The 25,492-nt window shown below is 37.9% G+C and overlaps 1 protein-coding gene across 2 annotated transcripts in view; it reads left to right on the top strand.

The window, feature by feature from the left end:
* Positions 1-25,492, top strand: part of CDK14 (cyclin dependent kinase 14) — a 310,857-nt gene that overhangs the window by 91,553 nt on the left and 193,812 nt on the right. For both annotated transcript variants that reach the window (XM_058806832.1, XM_058806840.1), the window contains 2 exons: positions 1,741-1,835; positions 12,602-12,681. In XM_058806832.1, the coding sequence (XP_058662815.1) occupies positions 1,741-1,835; positions 12,602-12,681 (175 nt within the window). The remainder of the gene's footprint in view (positions 1-1,740; positions 1,836-12,601; positions 12,682-25,492) is intronic.

A 25,492-nucleotide genomic window follows, 5' to 3' on the forward strand; every position in this document is an offset into this window, starting at 1 on the left:
AGCACAGATTGGAAACCGAGACTATTACTGCCTTATCTATAATGAAGGGTTCAAAATAATGTAGCAGAAAAAAGATCTGAGTGTTTCCTTATGACAAATTTGTGTAAATCTATTAATACTTAGGAATTGGATAGCAAAATAATAATGGGTTGTTCTTTGTATTGGAGAGAGGTGAAAGGGTTCAATTTTGCAAACATGTATATGTATGCCCTTATGCCATTGAATAGGAAGCTGGAATATTGATATCAAAAAAGGTGTGTATTTGTCAAAGTGCCGGAATTTTTTGCATAGGACAAGTGAAGAATAGTTGAATAAAGAGAATGTTTGCATTTTCTGGCTAATGGTTGATAGAGTGTAGTGGCCAATTATGAGGCACCATGTCAGCTTACCTGGGATGCCTCTGCCTGTTTAAATAAAGCAATTTTTAAGGTCATTAAGTTGATTTAAAACTTTCAACCATGGCTTAGCAAGAATTTACACACAGATGTGCCCTGTACTGTAATGTTTGTTTCCTTTCAAAAGACAGATACATGGATACTTTTTGTAAATCAGACATAGGGTACCATGTGTACAGCTGCACGTGGCTCATCCCAGCTGAATTCAACCTCAGCCATGCTGGGTTTGTTTGTCTGCTTTCCTCTGTAGCATTTAGCAAGAGTATTATCAAATCAGCCACTCTGTGTGCTTTGAGTATAGTGCTGACTCTCCCAACTTTCTCTATGATCTTTTGGTTGGTTTAGGACAGGAAGAATATCTGAGCACTGCAGACTAAAACATATGTAGGTGTGCTAAGGGCAGCTGCAAGTCAGTTTTTAGCAGTGTCCATCAGGTCTTGGAGAAAAAATAAAATTCTGTTTCCCTCCAGAGAACTGGAAAGTGGGGAAATGTGGGAAAACTGAATGCACTTCAAAACAGTCAAACATTTTCTCAGAATTTCAGAATGGAAAGTTTTAATGTCAGGTGAATTTCTTTTTGCAGAATTCATTTGTTCTCTGTTAGGACTGTGCAAAGAGGGGGCAAGTATCAGTCTGTCACAAAGGCCAGCTGAGCTGTCTGGCCCTTTGAGCAAGGATCATTCCTTAACTTGGCTCAGTTTTAGACTCCTCACTTAGGCTGCAAATATTAAGGATACAGGACTTTTATCAACTGTATAAAGTGTACATTAAACTGTGATATGTTTATATCCATATCTGAAGACTCTAACCATAATTCAGAAGATGATGTCATTAAAGATGCTTTCCTGTAGCATTTTGACCACTCTGAACAATGAGTGATTTAATGGGACACTGACTACTTAGAGCAATGTTTTTGGATGGGCTTTAGTCTAAAAAAGTACGAAAGAAAAAAATTATTAAACAGCTTTACTAATCTGGTTTTGTAGGGCAGATTAAGGGTGCTGTTTAGATCTCTAAACATAGACAAGATGCTTCAGTTATTAATGGTCTATTTTCCTCTATGAAATGATATGTGTGAAAAATAAAACAGAGCCATCTCTTTGATTTAGAATAAAATCTTTTTGATAGATCCAGTGATGTAACTGCCTGGTTGATATTTGCAACTACCATCTGGGTTGTTGAACAAATAATAATGATTTTTTCCTTATTAATTATTTTTTGTTAGTTACTGCAAACCAGCATGTCTTTGAGCCTTGATAATGATATTTGGTCTCTAAAGGTTGAGTCAAAGCAGTTAATGTTATGGGTGCAATGCTGAAAGATCATCTTTTTTTGTTTTGTTTAGCCTACAAGCCCTAAGTTTGGAAAAGCAGACTCATATGAAAAACTGGAAAAACTAGGGGAAGGGTCCTATGCCACAGTATACAAAGGAAAAAGCAAGTAAGTGGTGTTTTCTTTTCTTTTAATTTTGTGAGTAAATAAAGATAAGCAGAAAGTATCAAGTGATGTTGCTGAACATGTACATAGATCTCTGTGAATCCAAGTGCTGCTGACTGCCATGTGCTCCAGTGGAAGGGGCTGAGACCATAGTGCACAGGTAGCACATTGCATACACCAGAAAAAGATGAGGTTCTTGTAAATCTGATGTTTGGTTTGCACTTCAATGTTGTGCTACTTCTTTGGTGTCCATACCAAATTCATTCCTAGGGGTAAAAGCAAAATGTGCTGTCAGGTAGAGTTTTATGATGGTCTGAGAACAATCCTGAATATGTGATAAGTTGTTCATTTTTGTTTATAATTATTAAAAAACTAATAAAACAGCATGAAGGGAATGAATGGAATTTTGGACTACTCTAGGTTTAGTTTGTTTACAATGGTTTATTTACAATTGTTGCAACTACCTCAAAATCTACTTTATACATGTCACATATTTTTTCAGCCACTTTAATGTTATTTGTTGTAGCTTTTTTATCCCCAAATGCCCTAAGGGCTTTTATATTGCATAAAATAACTCAGTAAGCACACTTCAAATATACTTCTTCAGCCAGTGCTTCCATTCAGAGCTATCCATTGTGAAGCAGCGTGCCTTGTGCCATTTGACATGTTTAATGAAGTTTTCATAATCAAATTTCTGATAATAACAAAAAAGTTGTAAAAGAAGGATTTGGTACATGTGATATCTTTATTTAAAAACTTTGGTTAGTCAATAATACATGAGACAACACTGCCATTCCAGCAGAGAATACCATGATGGTCATGGGACAGAATAACTATGTAAAAAAAGAAAATATGTCTGAACATTTTCCAGGTTCATTAACTTGGTTAGGTATTGAAAAATGATCTTTTTTCACTGAATATTTGTAATAAATTAAAATGAGGGTTCCCTCATCTTTCAATAGCTTGCTTAGGTATTGACAAGCATAATAACAGCTGATAGGAATAAAAACATGTTCTAAATGTAGAAGAAATATTCACACTTGTGCCATGCCACTGCAGGTATTGTCTTTCACTGGCAGCTTTCTTCAAGGAAAGGCTATTACTTTGTGTTGCTAATGGCTCAGTTATGCATTACCATAAGTTCCAGACATTATACATGTGTAAGTTTTTATTGGGGTCTATGTAATATGAGAAAACAGTGTAGATTTCAGCTTGTGCCTAATTACTAAAATCCTTGAGTAAAATCACAGTGAGTATCTGATGACAGTCAGTCCATATGTCTCAGCTTTTAGTAAGACTGAACTAAGGCAACAGAGCCACTGGATGTCCCATCAGTCAATGGAACAGACTGAAATTTAAAAACAAAGCAAAACCCTTCCCTGAAGCTATTGCATTAATAGTGAACATGTTATGAAATGTAGATTGGTTAGAAATACTCATTTTAGTAGAGTTGCCTGCAAATCTGAAAGATATACTTCAATGATTTTAATAGTACTTGAATAATAAATTGGAATTACTGGGCACACTGCATTCTCTATTACAAACAGCTTGTTCTGAATAAGTAGTTAGAGTTATAACAATTTTGTATGACTTTGTCCTGTTGCCTTGAAACATCTTCTGCAAGGTCTTTAAAATGTGCTCTGACAAAAAGTATGTGCAACCAGAGTGTGAATGAGACAGTATTTCTACTGTTATAGTAGTATTCTGTCACCTGTTTGAATTGGACATTTTTTTTCCCTGCTGAGAGTTGAATAATTTCCATATTATCCAGCACAACTGAGATTTGACACCTCCAGTCCAGGCTTCTGTTTCTTGAACTATAGAGACAGTCGAATTACTTCATGGCAGGAAGAGGTTGTACTTTAAGAACTTGGGAAACACTACAGGTGTTATCTGCTATTTCAAAAGGACTTGTTTGTTGAGATAATGTAGCCCTGTTACCTCTCTGTCCCCTGAGAAGGTGAGGAATCTCTGACCCATGTGGTGTCCCCACAGAAGGAAGAGCATCACTGCTGTGATGGACTCTTGGGGGATGTGGGTGAGCAGGTGTGAATGAATGCATTGGCTCTGGCCCATCCCTGCGGTGTTTCAAAGATGTGGCACTGAGGGACATATTTTAGTGGTGGGCTTGGCAGTGCTGGGTTAATGGTTGGACTCAGAGGTCTTTTCCAGCCTGAACAATTCCATGGTTACATGGCTGAGACCTGGACCTGGCTGCTGCTTTTCAAGCAGCTTTACTCTGATTGTTTATAGCTTTATTTTAAAATGATACAGGAATGGATAGAGATTTTTTTTTCCCTAGGCTTTGATTTGGGTATGTAGGGTGAGACTGTGGTATGTATCACTGTTCCTCTGCCTACAGACTCAGTGGGAATACAAATGAGCCAAAGAGGTCTGTTTATTTTGGTATGTGCCCAGTTTGACTGCTGAATGATTAAGTTCTCATGACACAATGCAAAATGCACACACATGATGGAAAAGCTGGAGCTGGTAACAATCAACAAGTGGATTTTGCTCAAAATGTTTGAGAATCCCTGACAACCAACTTTAGTGCTTGGTTTCTTTGTTTTGCCAAAATGTTTCTGAGATATTTCTTTAACAGTAGTTAAAGTTGGAACATTTAAGATTGTACTGAACTATTTTAAATGATGCTTTATACTCAGAATTATTTTGCTCAGTGTTTGTCACCAGCTGCATGTGGCAAGTGGTTGAGTTTGGGGTTTTTTATGCGTTTCCTGAGATACATTTCAGCTTTTAAAATGATTTCCCCTGCTGATCATAATGATGGAATAAAACATTCCTAATCTTAGCATGCTATTCAGAGAGTCTAAAAGATGTATACCTGCCTGAACAGACACAAAATCAGCCTTTCCTTTCCTAAGATTTAAAGTAATATGTACAGTAACTTGCTTTCAGAACAACCCTGGCTTTTTGCATCTTGGAGCAGGATAAATGGTACCAAGCCCTTGTCTTCCTATAAAACCCATTGCTTTTCTATCTTTTTGAGCATCTGTGGTTGTATTCCAGGAAAGTGAAATGAAATGGGCTAATTCCTTTTACTGGATGATGGATTTCTCTTTCTGTAGTCAGATAAAAATGAATCCCTGGGGTGAAGAAGCAGCAGAGTGAAGAGGACTGTGTTATTGAGGGAAGTGAAGCAGTATTCTCTTAGGCTGGGCTTTTTGTTTATAGGAGAAACAGCCAAGCAGTCATTTTTTTCTGGCTGACAGTTGCATCAATAGGTAAATCTATTTGATTTCATGTGTTGCACATCAGACGTGTGTAATGAAACTCATCTTGGCATGTTCATTTTCTGCTTCCATTCAGGCTAGGTTCTCATATTTTACTTAGTTGTATAAAACCACAAGAGGCTACTTACTGCATGAAATTCAGGTGACTTTGAGAGGATTTATTTTATTGTAAAATTTTGGAGAAGTGGGCAGAGTAATTTACTGATAACACTGTAAAAAATGATGCCAGTTCCATTGACTCTGTATTTGATTAACACCTTGGATGTTCGCCATACAGTAGGTGCAAAGCACTGGGTGGCCTTTGAATTCCTGTATCATTTCACTGTATGGTTGAGCTGAGGAAGTGCTGCCTGTCTGTGTATTGACATGTGTGTCTTCCTGCTGCCTCTTGAGCTTGTTTATAAATTTACCTGAACATACAGCAGTGGGATCTGGCTTGATCTGTGGCACATAAGTGTTGATGTGAGTTGAGAGTCTGGAGATGAAGCTGGTGACAGCACAAGGGAGCTGCTGCCAACCAGAGTCCCTTGCAAAGCAGTGTGGAGGCCTTGCATTCCCCCACTGGGAGCTCTGCATATTGCACTTAAGGGAAAAACCTGTGCTTTTGGCAGTTTTCTGTGTTGGCGTGCTTTCCAGCCTCTCCCACTGTGTTCAGTTGCCCTTCAAGGCAAAGAATTAAAAAAGATTGCCTCAGTTAAAGAGATGTGATCTGTGACTGCTGCTAGCACAGCATGTGTCTGTGTTTTGAGAGGCATGCCAGTGGTATCTGAACTGTGATCTTGATCTGCCTCTTGACTGTCCATGTGATTTTTCACTGTACCTTTACCTTTTTGGGCACCTTTACTGAATTGCATGTGCTCATAGTATTGCAAAAATGTGTAGAATTTGTTAAAAGCCACATCAAGATATTTTTGCCTATTTTCCCTATCATAAAATTACATAATTTCAACTTACCCTTAGTAGAACACTTGTTTTAATGAATGCTGATCCCTATCCTTTTTAACTATTAGTAGGAGAGATCAGCAGAGTGCAGAGCAGAGCACAGTAGAAGCTGGTGCTGTCAACAAGAGCTCAAAGGCTGCTGGTATAAGGCAGTCCTTTCATCCAGGCACCTCTCCCATTTCAGTTCAAAATCTGAATTTTTGTTTTCAAGGTGACTCCAGCTTGTATCCGAAGATGAAATGTATTTTTTCAGAGAGCCCAGACATTTGATATTTATGTCCATCAAAGGCAGTACCTTTTACTATTCACCTTAAAAGTCAATAGGGAGTTCATGCTGCAAAGTGGAGAGTAATCGTGCTCTGTACTGGCCTTGTTTCCATGCTGTGTTATTCTGGAGGCAGCAGGGAATCTCTGAATAATCAGGGGCACTGCCACTGTCTGTTACTGGCATGATGTATTGCAGTGTGTGCTATGAATATAGCTGACCATGATGTTTCATAAATATGTCTGTGGATGGCTGCTCACAAGAAAAGGGATGGCATGTGTATTTTGATTCTTATGTTTATGATGCTGAAACCTTCACTGAGGATGGCTGACAGGACTAATTGCTGTTCTGACTTTTGCTTTTGAAGTTGCAATTTTTTTTGCAAATAATTTTTTACTTGTCATGAGATCTCTTTGACTCTGATTATCTTTTATGCTCAATCTGCTGCAAGTGCCATAAGCTTGCAATGGTCAAGCTGCCATTTTTCAGTCATTCCCCAAGCTTTACTCTATGCCCATGTGAGGTGTTGTGTTCACAGGCTCCCTGATAAGTTTCATGTTCAACAGTCCAGTTCACAGGAAAGTTTTTATTCATGTTATGGCCAATTTATTTAGACTGATATTTCAAAATTACTCTGATTCTTATTGCCTTAATGACCTAAACTTTCCTAACCTTTTCTTTATTTCTTGAAAATTGTGTGAAATTAGTGTCCTACAAATGAAATCCTCTTTTCATCTGAGGATAACAGATGGCTGGAAAAGGAATACATATTCATGGGTTACAAAAAGGCACTTTATGGTTACCAACTAGGCTTTCTTTTCCCCCCCGCCCTCTTTTTTTAACTTATTTCCTTAACTGATTTTTGTAGGCAAGTTATGACATGGGATTACAAAATGTTTTAAAGACATCTCTAGCATTGTAAATCTTTAATAAAAATAGGAACTTAAAGTTGAATTAGATAGAAAACTAATGACAACTAGATGTTCAACTAAAATGCCAAACGGTGGAAAAATTATTAAAGTAGAATAAGTGCTAAAATAAATTACTAGGATTCTAACTACAAGATGAATCATTGACTGTATTCATCACTTACTGAGTGAATTTTTCAGCATTTAAAATAAAGATTGGGAAATTTTTTCTTCATAGTTGAAAATATAAAAATAACATCACACTGTATGTGCTGTGCTTCAACCTGAATGCAGTTTAAGGAGGGGACTTAGTATTATTACCTCTCATAGCAGGGGATAAAACTGAAGAAAGTAAGTCTATTATATTACTTACCCAGGACTGCCCTGGAAAACTTGGTAGACAAACTAGGACAGAATACAGTTACTGTACGTACATGTGCAGAGTTACTGGACAGTGCCTTATTGGCCATGAATGCATGACTGGAAGGGTAGGGAGAATACTGAATTAATTTGCCAGCTGCCATTGTGCACCATTGCATTTTCCAGTTTGCTGATCAGTGGCATCTCTCAGCAGATCCCCTGTGACTGTCACTGTGCGCAGTGGTAAGAGGCCCTTGTTTATAAGGGATAGCTCTGTTTGTCTTGCACATCTCTTTCTGCGAGCCCCAGTGGGGTGTGGGAGATGTGAGGGGAGTGCAGCAGGATGTGCTCAGCACTGCTGTGCCTGCTGCCCTTCCCAGGTCCCTCCTTCCAGCAGGCACAGGTCGAGTACAGCCCCTGTGCTTGGATGAGCTGCTGGCTAGTTTGAACTGATGTGAGCTGGGGCTAAGCTCTTATCTTACCTGCTTCTGTTCAAGTGAGGGCTGCCACACTCTTTGTACGAGACTGCCTTGACTTCTAAGTTCCAGTGACAGCACTAATTAATAATTTAAATCCTTCATCTCACGTGAAACCCTTCGATCTTCTGTTTTTTCAGCCCTAATAAATGTCAGCATTATGAAGTATCTTTAATCCACTGGCTTCTACTAAGATGAGGTAACTTTGGCCTAGGATGAGGTTAAAAGATGGTGGGATTCAAAAAGAGAAATTCAGGGCCTGTGTTAGTCCCTTGAGAATTTACATGTTTGGGCTTTAGCAGGACTGGGAGTGGCTTTTGTAAACTAGAAATATAAGTCCTTTTTAGTAAGAAAAATATATTATAAGCCATGTTTACACTGAACTGTCTTTTATGTTAATGATTAAAAGAAGTGTTTCCCTCAATGTGGAATTAGTTATTCGTTGGTAGAATAATCAGAGGTGACTAAACCTACAGTGAATGTGCCTCTGTCAGGTTTCTTCAAAGGAAATTTCTGGCAGAGCCTGATTTCATTAGGTCCCCATGGTCTGTTTGGAGTTTTAGGTGTCTGTTTATGACATCAGTATCACTACAGAGTAGATCTAATTAGGTATTCTCAAGGTTTGATCATCAAACTTTGAGATTTTCCTGTAAATGAATATTTAACAATTGCAAGTTATTTTTCTTTACAAGAATTTGTTTCTTGAAATTTGTATCACAAATTAGAGCATCATCCCAATATCTTCTACTGATTTTTCTTTGCAGAAGTGTTCCCAAGCTTAGCACTTGCACAGATTATGATCTCAACCTCAACTCCAGACAGTGGTAAAACTCAGTATTAAATAAACAGATTGAAATCAGAATTGGCAGATTTTATGTTAATTGACTCTTTTAAATGTATATATTTAGAACATTTATGTCATCTAAATATATCTGAAGAACTTGAGAAAATAGTGTTATTGTACTCTTTTGTTCTCTATGTGGCATCATCAGCTTTATCCCCAGTGAAGCCAATTAAATAATCAGTTACTTTATATTCATCAGTATATGTTCTTAATGATGTATTAAATAATTTCCAATTTTCTCTATTTTCTCATAAATGGTCATTTTTAATAAATGTATTTATTTTGGTAGTGCAGATATTTGCTGGTTTAGAAAATGCAGAATGACACATTATCTTAGCATTTTTTGTAATATCTGGCTCATTTGTTTTTTTTTATAATATGCAGACTTTTACTTTATGCTGCATAAAGCAATTTGGACTAATTTTTCTATTGCCTACGTTGCATGTATAATCAGAAAGTTATTAGAAAAATTTATAATGTTAAAGTGAGGAATTTCCATAAATTGGAAAGCTGTCCATCAGCTGCAGGTGTTTTGCCTAGACTAAAGTAGTTTTGTGTGATAATTAGAGAGGCTTTAGACTTCTGTACTTTCTCTGAAGGTGTTTCAATGAGAAAGAGAAAGCAAGTTAGCTTAGGAGGGAGGATGGCTTAGAAAATAGGAATTCTTTTGCCAATATTGTCCTTAATAGAAGCTAATGTGGCAGTTGACAGGCTGGGCATAAGATGATAAGTGTAATCTTTGACACAGTGAAGTATGCTGTTTTGAGAAGGTGTGAAATTGTTTGCTTTGGACAGTGGGTAATAGAGGTGGTTTAATGAATCCTGGATGTTAAAAGAGTCAGTGGCGTTGCCTTTTCACTGTCTAAAAGGCAGTCTGCTTGTCAGTTTCCTACTTGGCTTTGAAATAATGAAAATACTGAGCATGCTTTGAAAGTTATGGAAGACAAATGTGAAGCAATATTTGGAAGGAGTTCTGCCTAACCTTATCTGATCACTTCTGAAGTCTGCAAAGACAGGTATTGATAGATTGCAGAGGTAATTTTACCCAGTTTTCCTTTTTTCAGTGTTGTTTCTAAGGAAATTACCGTATTATTTTGACATGGCATTACAAGTTTCAGGGTGCAATTTCATGACATAGCTGGCTTGATCCCATGACACATTGCTTCTCAAAAGGTGAACCCAGTTCTTATGTATTTGTTAGCGTTTTTCCTTTTTTTAATGCCTTTATAATTTTTAAAAAGTATTATTTAACACTTTTTGGAAGAGCCAGTCTTCTCCTATTTAAGCTCCCTAAGCAGTCTCATTGTAAAGTCCAGCAGAAATGACAGCAAATACAAGTCAGTGTCAGGAGTGTGTGGCAAAGTTTAAGCAGGAGAAACCTCTACTGTGAGGCAGCCCTTAGCTCATCTTTTCAGCAGCATCTAACTGCACCCTGAGATTGCATCAGTGGGAGGATAATTAAAGGATGTGAATAAACACCCTATCTCTGTAATTGATACTTCATAATTTCTCACATCTCCAGTTTTATATGCTCCTGTTTATAGAAAATTAAATGGAAAAAAAAGATTTTAATGACTGGGTAGTAAATGAGAATAAGGAGGCTGTTATATTATGGAAATTATAGATTGATATGTTGGAGATAAATTGTATTAAAGAGGAGAATGAAATCCCAGAGGAATACTACTTGTGATTGGTTTGATTATTTTGGTAGAACTAAGAGTTGCCATGATATCTATCAAGATGATGACAGATACCGATGACAAAGGGGCAATGATAACTAAAAAGAACAGCTCACCTACTGTGTTTAACTGTGAATTCTTTGAAATGGGTTCCATACTATTGCTATTTGTGTTATATATTTCTCTTCATGAACCAGTGGAATGTAGAACTTCAGATTAAAATGAACATAAGCTACACAATGCTGTATGTTTTTTTGTCCTTCTCTTCATATGCCTGTTTCCTTAATACCTTTTTGCCCTGTTTTTTTTCATTGTATTTTACATCACCTTCCCTGAACACAGGATCTGTCCTGTTCTTTATCTGCAAAATGATCTTGCTTTTCTTTCTTAAATTCCTCCTGCAGTTATTTCATCTGTTGCAAAATATTCAAGTTTTTCAGGTATCTAAGTAATATGTATATGATAGGTAGGGTGGTGGATTGATGGAGGTATTGAAAATGACACATGTTTATGAACTGCATGTCTGTCATCAGTCCTGCTTTTAACATGGTTCATTCTCCTGTCTGAGCATGACACATGAAGTTACTTGAGGCAAGGCTTATCTTTTTCTGATGCCATAAATCCTGTTTGAATCCAAATTAAAAAATATGTAAGACAATTATAAGGGAAATCCAGGAGAGTTAAGCTGATAATTTCTTTTCAACAGTGACTAGTGGCCTGAGACTTGGACTGGTGCCAGCCTGAATATTATGACTAATTGGAAGGTGATGAGTAAACCGTCTTTTGATAACCAGGGTTTCTTAACTTGGTCAGAGTCATTGTGTAATGTTCTGTATAGGGCTAATGAGTTTTGGTAATTAAGAAAGAGGAATAATCAGAAGAAACAAGACAGTAGCCATCCGTCACTGAAGTCCTATAACTGCAAAAATTAAAAGCCTGAGGGAGAAGATGAATTCAGAGTTGGTGGTTGTTCATATCATCTTGCCTTGAAAATTTAAAACATGTTGTAAAGCCATCCCTCTTGTAGTACAGGAGAGAATTGCCTCCATGACTACAGGAGTGTAAAGGCTCCAATGTGTCCTTGAGCTTTGTGGCTGTAAAGGCGAATTTTGCTTTTACAAAAATAAATCTTAATGATAATAATAACAATAATTTTTAAAAACTGTATTATGCCTTTTTGGTAGTTTATCTTTGCCACTGCTTGTCGTACATGGGGAGTTTGTTAAAGTTTCATGATATGAGTTTGTTCTTGAAGAGGGTAATGGATACCATCTTTGTTCCATTTTTGTGAAATTTTATTTGGATTAACTGAACCAACTGGATTTTTTGCAAGGCCTGGAATGTAATTAATGTGTGGTGATAGTTTGAATGCTAAAAATGAAACAAGACAAATAGATTTTATGCAAAAATGACCTGTTAAGAACTTTTGTCTCTGGGAACACAAAATATTTTTAAACTTATAAATGAGAGCTATTATAATCTAAAAGTAGCCAGGGCCATGTAGTCAAGAATATGCCTCATGAACAATCCTGCCCTAGTGGGAAATGACCAGAATGACCTAAGAATTATTTCGTTACACAAACTTTGTAGCTTTTTGAAGGTTATACTAATGTGTATCATATTGTGGGAAGGAGGTAATCAGTGTAAATTTGGATATACTGCATGTAAAGTGATTGATGAAAATCATATGCCTTTTCTTTTGAACAGTTTGATCAAATAATGAACAGATATTTTATAAGAGAAACTTTAAATTGTGTTACTTCTTAACAAAGCTTCAGTAACAAAGCTGCGGTAGAAAGGAAGCAGACTGACTCACAGAAAACTGAGATAATTTCTTGGATTGCATCTGAGTGTGAAAATATAAAGTTGACATTATGGAAGCTATGAAGTGCTTCTTACAGTGCTGTAGATGAATCACTGGCATTGACAGGGAGAAATTGAATAAATACATGATAGGAAATAAGTTCTATTATAAGAAATACTGTTTCTTCTATAATTTTGGCTTTTCAAAATTTCTCCTTCCCCTCCCCTGTTTCCCTTTCAGGGTAAATGGAAAGCTGGTGGCATTGAAGGTGATTAGATTACAAGAAGAGGAAGGAACCCCATTTACTGCTATCAGGGAAGGTATGCACTCACAATTAGTAATGATATATGTGGGGTTTTTTATTTTGTAATTGCATTGTGCTTCTTATTTCTGTGCCATGCTATAGTGAATATCTTGAGAATTCAAATTATATGGTTATGTTCTCAGTAGGATGAAACTTTGGTGCTTCAGAAACAAAGCCTCTGGTGTGGGAGTTCTTGTTAAAGAATGCAGCTCTGCCTGTGCTTTGGCTCCTGTTAGATTTACTACACGAACAGTACTGGGGAGCATGTGTGAGGTGGGTGTGAGAAGCCACTCTGGAAGAGGAGGGAGCTGTGTAAGATGCATTTCTGGCCCGCAGGCAGCACCTAGGATGAAGGTAGATGTGATTTTTCATATATACGCAGTGTGAAGCAATGACAAGCATTTCTTGATAAAGGCAATCAAAAGATCATCGAGCAGAACTGCAGGCACTTTTGAAGCTGTGTGTGGTTTGCAACTAGCTTGTGTTTGTTTTTCCTTCCCCATGGACTCTAAGTTGTGTGGCCTGGAAATTGTTTTTATCTATGGTGCCTGGAGATTCCTGGCTTTCTGCTCCATCCTTTATCCCTCCTCGTCAGCCTCTCCTGGTCCCTAGTGACGGCTGCTTTATCTGAGCCTGTCTGTATCGAGCTCCTGTACAGAAATTGGTGGATATGCCTTCTTTGTGTGGTCCTGCTCTTTTAGAAGGTACTAAAAATGAGCCTTGGTAGAGAAATAATAAACAATTTACCATCACAGCACTGATTCAGACTCAGCTGAAATTGGTAATGAACTAAAGAGATGAAACTGCTTCGACTTTGAGGCACCCCTTAAAACTTCACTATCAGCCTAGTTCCCGGGATGAGATGAGCCAGGGAGGTACTGGAACATCAGCCCTCACAGGGTCCGCAGCTGGCCCTCCATGTGAGATGTCTGGCTTCATGACCATGAGAGCCCAGACACAGCAGCTGTAGCTCCCTTGTGCCTTGCTCCTGCAGCCATCTGTCTGCTGTATGTCTGTCTGTACAATGAGCCCATTCTGGAGTAGGCTGGGCAAAAAACCCTCATGTTTCATGTGATTGACACCCTGAAGTCACTAAACTACTGTGGATTTCCATCCCAAGACTGTGCATTTTAAAGGTGGCTCTTTCACAAAGGAGGGAAAACCGTGGGTGGCAAATTTATGAAGGAATTTCCGCGGTTCTTCTCTACTGCTTCATCTGAGTAACAATTATTGAATGATCTGACACGTTTATTCATAACAATATCTCTTTTATGTGTGAGTTGTTTGTCCCTGCAGCTGTGCTGTGATAACGAGGTGTGTAGAGGGTTACGGGTGCAGCTTTCAATATCTTTAATGCTGAGTTCAAGTTATAACAGTCTGTGTTTCAAATATGTTTATTGTTCTTCAGGTTTGTAGTTGATATGGTACTGACTTAATGAGAGAATAGTAAATACGGCTTTCTTGTGCCTTTTTGGTGACACTTAAAAGGTTTTTTAATGTGAGCTTGGTCTAGATGAAAGCTTATAGTTCTGTAACTGTCAAATTCAGTATAATCCCTTTTCCTTCATAAATAGTGTGGTGTGTGAGCTCAGTATACAGAAGTATTCATTAGGAACAAGAACAGAGATTTTTCCCACTTGCTATGTTAAAAAAATTATAAAGGCACAGTTGCATGAAAATACTTCCCATACTGTCATTGGAAAGTTTTATTTTTAGCTGTGACTACAATACTGTGGTTGAAGCCAGTTTAATAGTAGTAGAATAGCTTTAATAGTAGTAGAATAATTGTCTTGTCTAGAAAAGCTCTTGAAGTTAATAATACCAAATCAACAGTGCAGCATTGATTATGGTAGGACTGTGTGCATCCATTGTATTTTTAAGCCTTCGTCTAAGCTGAGACTAGATCCAAAGAGTATTAGGATACTAAAAAAGTTTTTTCTTGACTCTTATAGAGTCAAGAAAAACAGCCTATAAACAGCCTATAACCCAAGTGTGATCCCACCTATCCCTCTTGGATAGGTGGGATCACACTTGGGTTATAGGCTGTTTATGAGGGTTTTTTTGGGGTAAATGAAATCTCATCTCCTTGACAGTGAAATTTCTTTCAGGAGCTATCCGTATAAGTGCAATGCTGTATGTTTTATGTCATGTAGATGTCACACACACCTGATATGTAAGAAGAGGAGGGGAAAAAAATCTATATTTAATTAGGCTTTAACTTTTCTATTGTTGGTTTTGATTTTGTCAGAAACAAATATTAGGGCCAGAAAAGTAAGGAAAGCTGAATTAGAAATGCAAATTTCAGAAGGTGACCTCTCTGATGTTATGCCAGGCTGGTAGTATTTGACAGTAACACTGTGGCCACTGCAGCCTTCACTAGCAGGACCTTAGGAAGCTCCTCCTTTCCTCTTGGCAGCATCTCATCCATCTTGGACATGCTGAGTTCTGTAATGCATCCATGGCTGCTGTCAGCTACAAGGGTGGGGAGAAAAAAAGGGAAAAAATAAATGCTTCTATGAGCTCTTAAAATTATCTGATAAGTTTGATATGGAAAAACAGTGAGAATGGGACACTGTGTTAAGCTGTTTTCTCCTGATCTTTGATGATTAACTAAGGGCTCCAGTGCCATCATTTAGGCTGGGACAACTAGAACAAGGACAAATACCACTGAAGATGAGATCAACTTCTAATTTCAGTTATCTGAGGAATAGTGTTCCCATAATGGAAAAATGCATATATGATGGTATGAGCCAGAGGTCCGTTGAAGGGCATTTCTTTCCAAACTCTTTCATAATGGAGAAACCAGGCAGGTTTCATCTTGGCTTGCTCCTCATTTTCTAATTTTCCAACAATGCAAGGCAAATTCAGGCAGAAGTCTAGTTAGTTGTAAATTAAAACTACTGTTAGAAAACTGTTTAACATTTCTCCTGGCTCCTTGAGTAAAGCAGTGAGAGAAAATAGCATTTCTGCTCGGTGCTCCTGAGGGGGATGCTGTGTGATGCTAATTTGGGGGATGTTACAGCCTGAAATCCTAAGCAGTGGTTGTGCTGAGGGAATGTTGTAGCTGCCTATGTACAGGGAAGCATATTGTTACTGTTGTGACAGCAGCAGAATGAAGCTCAAAGTAAAACAAAGCTACAAAGGAAAAAGACTAGGAGAAGTGGGAAAATGGAGGAGATAAATATGGAATGTGTGGCTGTAGAGACAAGTGCTAACTTGGTTAAAGCAGTAAGTGGAAGAAAAAGTGAAAAAAAAAAAACTCCAACTGAACAAAAAAACCCCCAGTAAATCTGCATAAAGGAAATCATAGTTAATTTTAAGGCCTGGGGGAGATTTAGCTGAAGCTTCAATTAAAGCTTATAAAGTAAGTCTGCTTTTACAGCAGATAAGGGTTTGTGTCTTCTACCATCAAAGTTCCATAAATTTAAATGAAAATAGGTGAATGTGGCATATTTAGTGGTGCAGTTCAGCTCACTATTGAATTTCTAGAACAAAGTTTAGAAGTGGCCTGTGCTAAGTGTTCTTTCAACTTGGGCTGAGTTAAATGTACCAGCTTACTGTATGCAGTTTATGGGATGTTTCTGAATTTAATTCACTTAGTCTGAGATAATCTAATTTACTTTTGAAGAGCCCAAGGAGGAAAAAAAAAGAAAAAAAGGAGAAAAAAAGCACAACTGATTTGGTGTATGTACTTGAGTGGGATAAATCAATGAGATTTTCTGATAACATTTATAGGAGTGACTCAGCCCACCATTTCACTGTTGTGGGCTAAGTGTGCCTGCAACAGTGATATCCAAAACACTGTGGAGTCTGAAAGACATTTACATCCCATTTTTTCATTTAAAATAAATTCAGTAGTATACAGATTAGCAAGTTATTTGTTTTCTGTGTTAGTCAAGTTGTGGTTTGTCCTTTTACTGTAATGCTCTTTATCAACTGTTCAGAGATAGTTCAGCATCAGACTTGAAGTATTATTAAACCCTCAGCAGCCAGGAGAAAAGGTCACTGACCTTAACTTTTATCTCAGGTATTTCATTCTCTTAATTTCCTGTAGAATCATATGTTCATCTAGGCTAAATACTGAACTGTGTGGTAGATTCTAATTCTGGGAACAGCTTGATTAACAGTGCTGTAGTTATCTTCTTTTCATTTTGGGTAATAATATTGCTTTTATCCAGCATGACAACAGTTTTGCTTTTTGGATTCATATATAGACAAACATCCCTTGGATTTATCAACACCTTGCTTCTGAGGTAACTTGCTTACTGTGTTCCTTTCTTGGGTAACAAAATTCTTTCTTCCCCATCCCATTCATGAAAACTTTTTTTGCCTTTGTTTTTAATTTTCCGCTCTTGAAAATATTGCTATTCACTATAGCAATAAAACCTTATTCCAGGGTTTTGGTCTATTGAAATGTTTCATTTCCCATAGGTCTGGATGGTGTTTCAAAGCATCATCAAGTTTTGTAGCTATTTTTGTAGTTGTCATTTAACTGCCATGATTGGGCAACTTTCAGTTTGTTTTTCTTTTTTATTAATTACTGTATTCACATGTTGTAATTTATATGTATTTGTACCCATTTGTGTCACTTTTAAAGGTGCTCATGTGACAGTTTCTACATCTTTGATTTGGCAGTTTCTCAGATGATACTTTTCCATCTACTCCATTGTCAAAGGCTGTGGTCTTAATGCCATGTATGGATAGCAGCATGCAGAAATACAACATAAGTGCTCTGGAAGCATCTGCTGTATTGCATTATAAAATTACAAAGAATATAGGAATGGCTTAATGATTATTTTTTTAATTTTTAAAGAACAGTTTATCATGCATATTGAGTAAGTTTATTTTGTGGGTTGGGGGAGAACGCTTAGTGCATCTGAGTGCCAATATAGAGCATGGAAGAGAGATGCTTGACTGTTGGCCACAGAACATCTTCAGAAGTCTTCAAAGCTTTGGGTCTCTGCATCCTTATCGCACTGTATGGTAGCAGTGAGTCAAGAGGAGGCTGCCAAGATGATTAGAGGGATAGAGCAGCTTTCCTATGAGGAAGGCTGAGAGAATTGGGTTTATTCAGTCTGGAAAAGGGAAGGCTTAGGAATTACCAATTGCAGCTCTCCAGTACCTGAAGGTGCCTACAAGAAAGACAGAGAGGGACTTTTAACAAGAGCATGTGGTGACAGGACACAAGGAAATGGCTTTAAACTGACAAAGAGTGGCTATTAAGAAGAATTTCTTTACTGTGAGGGTTGTGAAGTACTGGAACAGGTTGCCCAGAGAAATTGTGGCTGTCCCATCCCTGGAAATGTTCAAGGCCAGTTTGATTGAGGCTCTGAGCAATGGGGTCTAGTGAAAGGTGTCCCTGCCTATGCCAGGGGGTTGGAACTTGATGATCTTTAAGGTCTCTTCTGACCAGGCCATTTTATGATTATAATGGAAACAAAAAATGAAAACCTGAAACAGTCTCTAAGAAAGAAATGAGTTGTGAGTTCACATTTATTCCCCAGGATTTCTATAGTCTGTGTTTTATATATGATATTTTCTATATTGTAATATATAATGTATTATCCTCAGGATATATATTTATACCAGACAGCCTCTTTGAAGATGGGAGGTTTTCTGAGGCCTCCCTTTCTGAAGTTGTCAAGCTGAAGGGGATAAATCTTTACAAAACTTATCTGTAGAAAATCAAAATGGAATAACTGCTACGAAAAGAATACAGGGAAGATCAGGAGTTTGCCAAGACAAAGCTCTTACCTGAGTGAATGTGTAATTTATTGCCTACTGTTCCTAACTGGTGCCCAATGGAAAACAGTGATTGGTGTTAACAGAGCTGCAAGCGATGTAAAGTAGCTGAGCTTTTCTATTATCCTGGAGAAACAGCAGATTCTGCACCCATACCATTGAAGGAAGAGCTCCAGAAAATTGTATTTTGACTCAGTGGGTATAATTCTTGCGACCTTATCCTGAATTATGACCTGAGTTATTGCAGGCACTCCCCAGCTCAGTGATGTGTAGCCCAATGGTCTTTACACCACGGAAGTCAACAAATGACCTCATGGCACTGGCGGGATGACTCACAGTCATAAGCCTCCTATTTTTTGTACTAGAGTAGGCCTGAAATATTGTGTGCTATAAGTCAAGGTCACAGTGAAACAATATCTGCCTGTATTCTTTGAAGAGTCATTGGTTGATCTACTGCTAGAAGGCAAACATGAAAATGGCAGTGAAAATCCTGTCTTCATCTTCCAGTAAAGAATTATTTTTTTAAATTGGAAGTTAAATCATCCACTTACATAAAGTAAATCTAGTAATTTTATTCAGGATTGGTTTGGGTGGTTTTTTGTTGTGAGGTTTTTTTTCCTAATAAGGAAGCTTAACAACTGCTTTCTTTTTAGTGATAGGAATTTGGAGGACTTTCAGATTTCCTTTACAAAGCCCAGTCAAGAAACTTGAATTTCTATAATTGAAATGAGTAAAAGCCTCACATGTATCTGGTTCAACAAGCCTCAGGGAATTTCAAAAGGTTATGTTTAAGATTATGGAGATGTAGCTATTCTGAGCGTGCGTGTCACAAGACTTACTATAGGGGGTTTGTGTCTATGGTTTGGAGCCTGAGGATAAGCTCACTCTCCCCAAAAGCCACGTTGCTTTGGAGCAGTGAAGTAAAAAAAGGAAAGGACAGTAGCTTGGCTGTAGCTTGGGGAACTTTTTCATGGCCTACAGAGCTGGCAGAGCTGGTGCCTACTGCAGGCTAAATAGCGACGGCTCAATTAGCTGTAAAGTCCCTGCAAAGCCAGTTGGGCTTGGAGTCGTAACAGCTTTGTTTTTCAGAGTTGTTAAAAATAAAACATGCAAGCCAAGAACCTTTGGGACACCGTGTCATTGGATATTTAAGGTCAAGAATATTCAAAAGTAAAGAAACTCCAGCAATTTTTATTTCTCTGTCTGGTCTCTTTCTCTTATGGGCACCCTGCAGCCTTACCCAAGCTGTCGGTTTCCTTGAGTTAAAAGATTTCTCAAATTAAGACAGGCTGGGCTTCAAAAACTACATTTGGAAAAGGATGTTCCTGGGACCTTTATCATGAAATGAAGTAAACTTTTAAAATTTCTGAGACTTTTGGAGGTTACTTGTTAAATACCCTTTCATGTTGCAAAGAAGTGGATATTATTTCTTCTTGAACATTTATAGTAGACAAATTGCTTTTTATTTCTGGAGGTTTTTTCTGAATATTTTTTTGATAGGTCACATTTTCAGCTATGTTTCATTTATGCTTTCTCCTGCACGTGCAGTTGTGTACGTCTACAAGAAGCGTGTTAGATCTTTGGCAATGTGATGTGGAGCTCTGAAGCAGCAGGAGTTTCATCTTTACTCTGCTTTGCCTCCTGCTGCTCTCTCCAGCCCTGACTGGCTGCTAATTTTTTTTACTGACAGTACTCATTTGCTTTTCCCTGAAAGCATTTGAATTGGCTGGCTGAAGCAGGTGAACTGAATTCCTTGTCATCCAAGATGAATGTGGGAGATCTGATAGTTTTCTAGTCTCATATACAGTGCAAATTATGATGTTATTTTATTCTGCTTTTTAGTGTGTCCAAATTACATTGTGCTACTTACTTCTTTTTGGTGGGCCACATGAAAGCTTCTGTCCACACAGGGTGGTCAGAAATGGTAGATTGAGAAAGTCTGTCCTGTTTGTTTTTTTGTACTTGACTATTCACAGACTGAACATAGTCTTTCCTTTCCCCCCCTCCCCCTTTATTATTTTTTAACCATCTAATAAATCAGCAGTTTTCTCAATTAGAAAACCTTCAGGAGAGCTGGGATTACATAAATATAGCATAAATTATAGTGTTTCCCTTTGAGAATCATGTTATGAATTTTAAAATATATAATGAGCTTCCATCATCTAGGAAAAGTGTTGCACTTTTCTGAGAAGTACAAATGCAAATTCCAAATTATCCCATTTCGTAGAACTGGATTTGTTCCACAGAATATTCCATCCCCTCTGTCCTCCTCCTATTCCCCCTCCAACATTTTATCTGTGGCCTGCTGAGGTGGAACATGACTGTATCAATTAAATCTTTATTCAGTACTTTTGATGTTCAGGCTGTGACCTTCTTCTGGCTTTTGTTCTTGAGCACAGTTCAAGCCAGAAGAGAATGAGGTGACACTTTGAAGATTTTTTTTTTTTTTTAATATGATCATTTTGCCAGCAAGAATTCTTTCTTCATCCTTGTTATGTTACCTTAATGGCAGACCTTTAAGGCTCTGCCCTACTTCCACTGAAGCAGTTGTCTGTGCATCCTCATTTCTCACATGGAAAGTGTTGGATAAGGGATCTTGTGCCAGTTTCTGCACTGGAAGGTTGCAAATCCATTAGTTCACGAGTGCTATTGAACCCTTTTCGGTATGGCTTTTGCTTACAGTTTCCTCTGACCTGAGTTTCAGAGCTCTCTGACTTGCTTTGTGCCCCTGGGGCTTTCTGCTTAGAGTGGACTTCTGCTCAAAAGCTGTTTCTTCTTTCCTTGTTAATGCACAAGTTGGAACTGTTGCCTTGTAGATTTTGGTCTGCTGCTCTTGTTGTCCCTGATAGTATGACAAGAAGGGTAGAAAGCACATGACAATCACAGAATTTGGAGGATACAAGAAGGCTGTCAATCCTTCATATATAATGATAATATGCATCTATAAGTCATACAGAACCTTATGCAGCCCTCATGGCTTTCTTGTTTGAGTTGAAGTTGTTGAGAGTCTGCCTTTCTATGCTGTATGCAAATTTAATCTCACAGCACATTCTGCCAGCAAAAGAATGTTACTTCTCCAAGTAACATTAGTTTTTTCCTTGTGACCATATCCCAGTTGGAGCAGATGGAATTGGTAGTGCAGAAACCAGCTTCTTAATATGAGTGGAGGTGCTGGCAAGGGATGGCATGTCTCAACTGAAACTGCTTGTAGACCCTCAGGCACCCATCCAAGTGCCAGTACCTTCCATGGCCACCTGGTGAAATAAAAATTTATCTCTGATGTTGAGGCAAAGAAATATCTGCTGAACCTAGCTAGTTCTTCTAATTGTTTTTTTCTTTATTGTATCTCCCTTTTGCAAAAGGGATAATCTAGACAACAATATCATTTACCCTTATGATGAAAGTGGTGAATTCAAATATGCACAAAGATATTTGTCTTTGTCGAGATCTCTGTGTGTGTTTTTCCATTGCTGAGTCCTGGATTTCAAAAATACCAAAGCAAGGTGGCAACTCAGTGTTCAAACCAGTTTAGTCAGCTTCAGTTTTATCCATGGTCTTCTTAACATGTAAACCTAGTAGATGACTGTGGAATCTCAGCAAAATTGGTTTCAACTTTGGGTAAAGTACAAAGTAAGGACCTTAGAAGGTTGTCTGGTTTCAGGTGTGTTACAGCTCTCCCGCTTGAAGGAGATACACCACAACATGTATGGAAAGAAGTGAATGGGTGCATATGTGTGTTCCTGTATGTTTTTAAGACTTAGAAAAACAATTAATCCTGTCCCCTAAAGAGCAAAATCCCCTGTGATGGGTCACATACTGTCTTTGATCAACCCAGAGAGTGTGTAATGTGAATTGGTCATGTACCCAGCTCTGGATAAAGTAAAAATGCTTCCTGTGAAAGTCGTCCATCTTCATCAAAAGTCATGTCTGAGACATGCCACCATCTTCTTGCTACTGATTTCAGTCATCTTGCATAAACATCATCAGAACAGTTTTGTGTATTTCTAACACAGAAAGTTCATGAATGAATTATCGTAATTCTCTTGATGTGTATGAATAATTTAAACACTGTCTTGGTTCTTCAGATGTGAATGTAGCAATGAAGATGAGCATGTGCTTCTGCTGGATCCACAACAATGGATTGTTTTCAATGCTTTTGTCCACAGCACAATAAGTACTTTTACTTCCTTTGAGAAAAATCCACTAGCATATTTTAAATTTTTAACTTATTTATCAAATTTAGCACCTTTAGTCTGTACAGATACAAGACACTCTTCTGTTTTAATATCTAACAAATCATTCCTATAGCAAAGGGAAAATAACACTTATTTTCAAATGATGGGGCCATGACATAAGTGGAGACTTGCTAGTTGAGAAGATAGGGAGCCTGAGAGGGTGAGACTACTGCAGCATTTTGTTTTGCTGCTTTTTATTCCCATCTTTTGTGGTAATGATTCAGTTCTTCCTTAAATATGTCATATATACAGGGAAGTAAAAAATCCCAGTATGGTTAAATGCTATGTATAGTTCACAGTAATTTGCTGAAAATTTTAAGCATGAATTGTTTCTAAACTTTGAAATAGATGAGAAATATTTTCAGCAGCTTACATCTTTGTACTGGCATGAAATATGGCAGCAACCACTGTAGTCATTAAGAAGCACTAATACCTTTCTCATAGGAAGGAGAAGGTCAGTTATAATCAAAACAGTGAAAAAAGTGGTAGCAAATACATCTTATTTTAAAGTTATATATGTGAGACAAAATATATTCCTTCTTTTCTGTTTCTACACAGGCTCTTTTTTATCTTTGGTCTACCTGCTGTCAGATGCTGTAGGCACAGTTGTCTGGCTGAGACCATTCCTTTGGGAGACAGCACTGCTCTTTTTTTCTCTTTTGTATTTTTCCATAGCCTGGAGATTGTGTTGCAAACACTTCAGTTCAGTTTTTCAGTTTTTGCTGGGAGAGGTGGGAGATTCTTTCAGGAATTATACAGAACTGGAATACAGGCTTCATAATGGGGTCTCTTCTTCCAGCATGGGTGGAGTTACTGCTTCCAGGCTTTATGATCAATATGAAGAGAGGAGCGTTTCAATATTAGAACTTGACCTTTGCTGTCTTCTTCAAAGCAATGAAAATGAATATCCACATTATTTTACTTCTCGGGGAGAATGTTCTCCCTGAGTAAGCAATATTCAAAAAGAAGCTGATAATGTGTTGCATTTTTCTGATGAGATGGAGGGGAACTGGATGGGTCAGAGACTGGTAATAGGATGTGTGACCTCCCACCTCTGACCCCTTTACTGAAATATAAACCATGATAGTGGAGTCTAAAAGTCATCACTATGGGATGTTCAGCTGCAGAATCTGGAACTGTGCATTTGTGAATTTTTGAGGTCTGAGCCACTTCTCACAAACTTCCACAGCTTCTCAGCTGGCAGCAGATTTAGCTGGAGCCAAGAGGGGAAAAAAGTGAACTTAAAACAAAATGAATGGAGGAAGCCTTGTAAATAAGGATATTTTAGGTGTGCTAAACCCAGTGATTTATACCTGTTCTGATCTAACTTGTTTGTAGTGTGTGTTTTGTGGTGCATGTTTCAGAGTTCCCTTAATCAGTGCTTAAGTGGTATAGACCACAGTTTTCTTTCACGGTTACTTTGGGGTGTTAGGAGGGGCTTAATGCAAATAAGGATTCTATCCTCTGGGTTTTACCTTGAGATGCTCAAAACTGGCACTGTCAATGACAGTTTATATTATTTAACTTTTTGCTTTGGACCTCATATGGAAGTTTCCTAACATCCTTTATTTTTTTCCTCTGTAGGCAATTTAAACTGCAGGTTAGTTCTTTGAAGCCTTAGTTGTACAGCTAATTACTTTAATGTACAGGTAATTAGATCCGCAGGTTTTTCTTAGCCTTATTTATCAGCTGGTTTTCCTGAGCAGAGCAATGAAAGAAGTCAAGAGGGTCGTAGGAATGTACCATCAGCTTTGCACACAGGCTGATTTCCATCTGAAAACATTCTCCCTTCCCTCATATCTCCTAGAATTGAGAGGACAAAGTACTGTAGTACATTAAATGCAACTAGTCGAGGGAAGAAAAGTAAATCAAAACTTTCAAACTAAAAAGAAAAGCTTTTTACACATTTCACGTACACATTCTCACTCATTTCCCTTTCCCCCATTTCTCTGAAATTAAGGATGCATGCTCACTCTTTTGTGTGCTCTGAGGTCTCAAAAAATGTGTTTAATAATGGCAAGAACATTTTCATGCAGGCATTCACCAGATTGTGTGAAAGTTTTATTAAGAAAACAAGATGGAAACCCCAACTATATACAACACTGTTCTCTGGACAAGATAAAAATTTGCTTTTGTTGTTTCATATCTGGTTTTCTCAGTGCAGCAGTGCCTACACTGTCTCTGCTAGGAAACTGCCAGTTCCTGAAGGGGCATCTAACTCAAAGCAAAACCCAGCAGGTTGCAGGGCCATTGACAGAAAGCTGTAAAAACTTTCCTACTTCTCTAGGTTACTTTATGTATTTCTGGTTCTAAAAGATATTTTTCAATTTGCAATTACGTGTTTCTCAGAAAGTCTTGGTTATAAAGCTGACATGGTTGAAGTACTGGCTTTGCATCCAGGTTTCTAACAGAATTAGCATTTGAATCACTTGAGGCCCTATTCACAAAACAGAGGACTATTTGCATAATCAAAAATGCTTTATTTTGCATGCCAGTGGAGAAGCAAAGGGTTGTAGCTGTGGCTCACAAACGAAATTCAAGTGATCGCATTGATGTGTGTCTGAATGCTGCTGTCTCTGTCTTGCTTGCACAAGTTAGTACAAATCTATATAAAAGCCAAAGAATAAGTTTTGGAGCAATGTATAGTCTCCATTAAAAGTCTGATGAAGCAGGCTTTGCTTAAGTTATCAGTGTAAGGATTAGATGGGCTTCCTACTCTTCCAAATGGTTATGAAGTTTGGGGCACTTATGCTGCTGGGTTGTTGCAAGACAGTGGATTTCTTTCTAAAGATATGCTCAGTAAAAAATGTATGAGCTTGGAAATGGCTTCTTGTGCTAAGGAGATCAAAC

The sequence above is a fragment of the Ammospiza caudacuta genome, chromosome 1 (assembly GCF_027887145.1).
Source record: "Ammospiza caudacuta isolate bAmmCau1 chromosome 1, bAmmCau1.pri, whole genome shotgun sequence".
NCBI lineage: Eukaryota > Metazoa > Chordata > Aves > Passeriformes > Passerellidae > Ammospiza > Ammospiza caudacuta.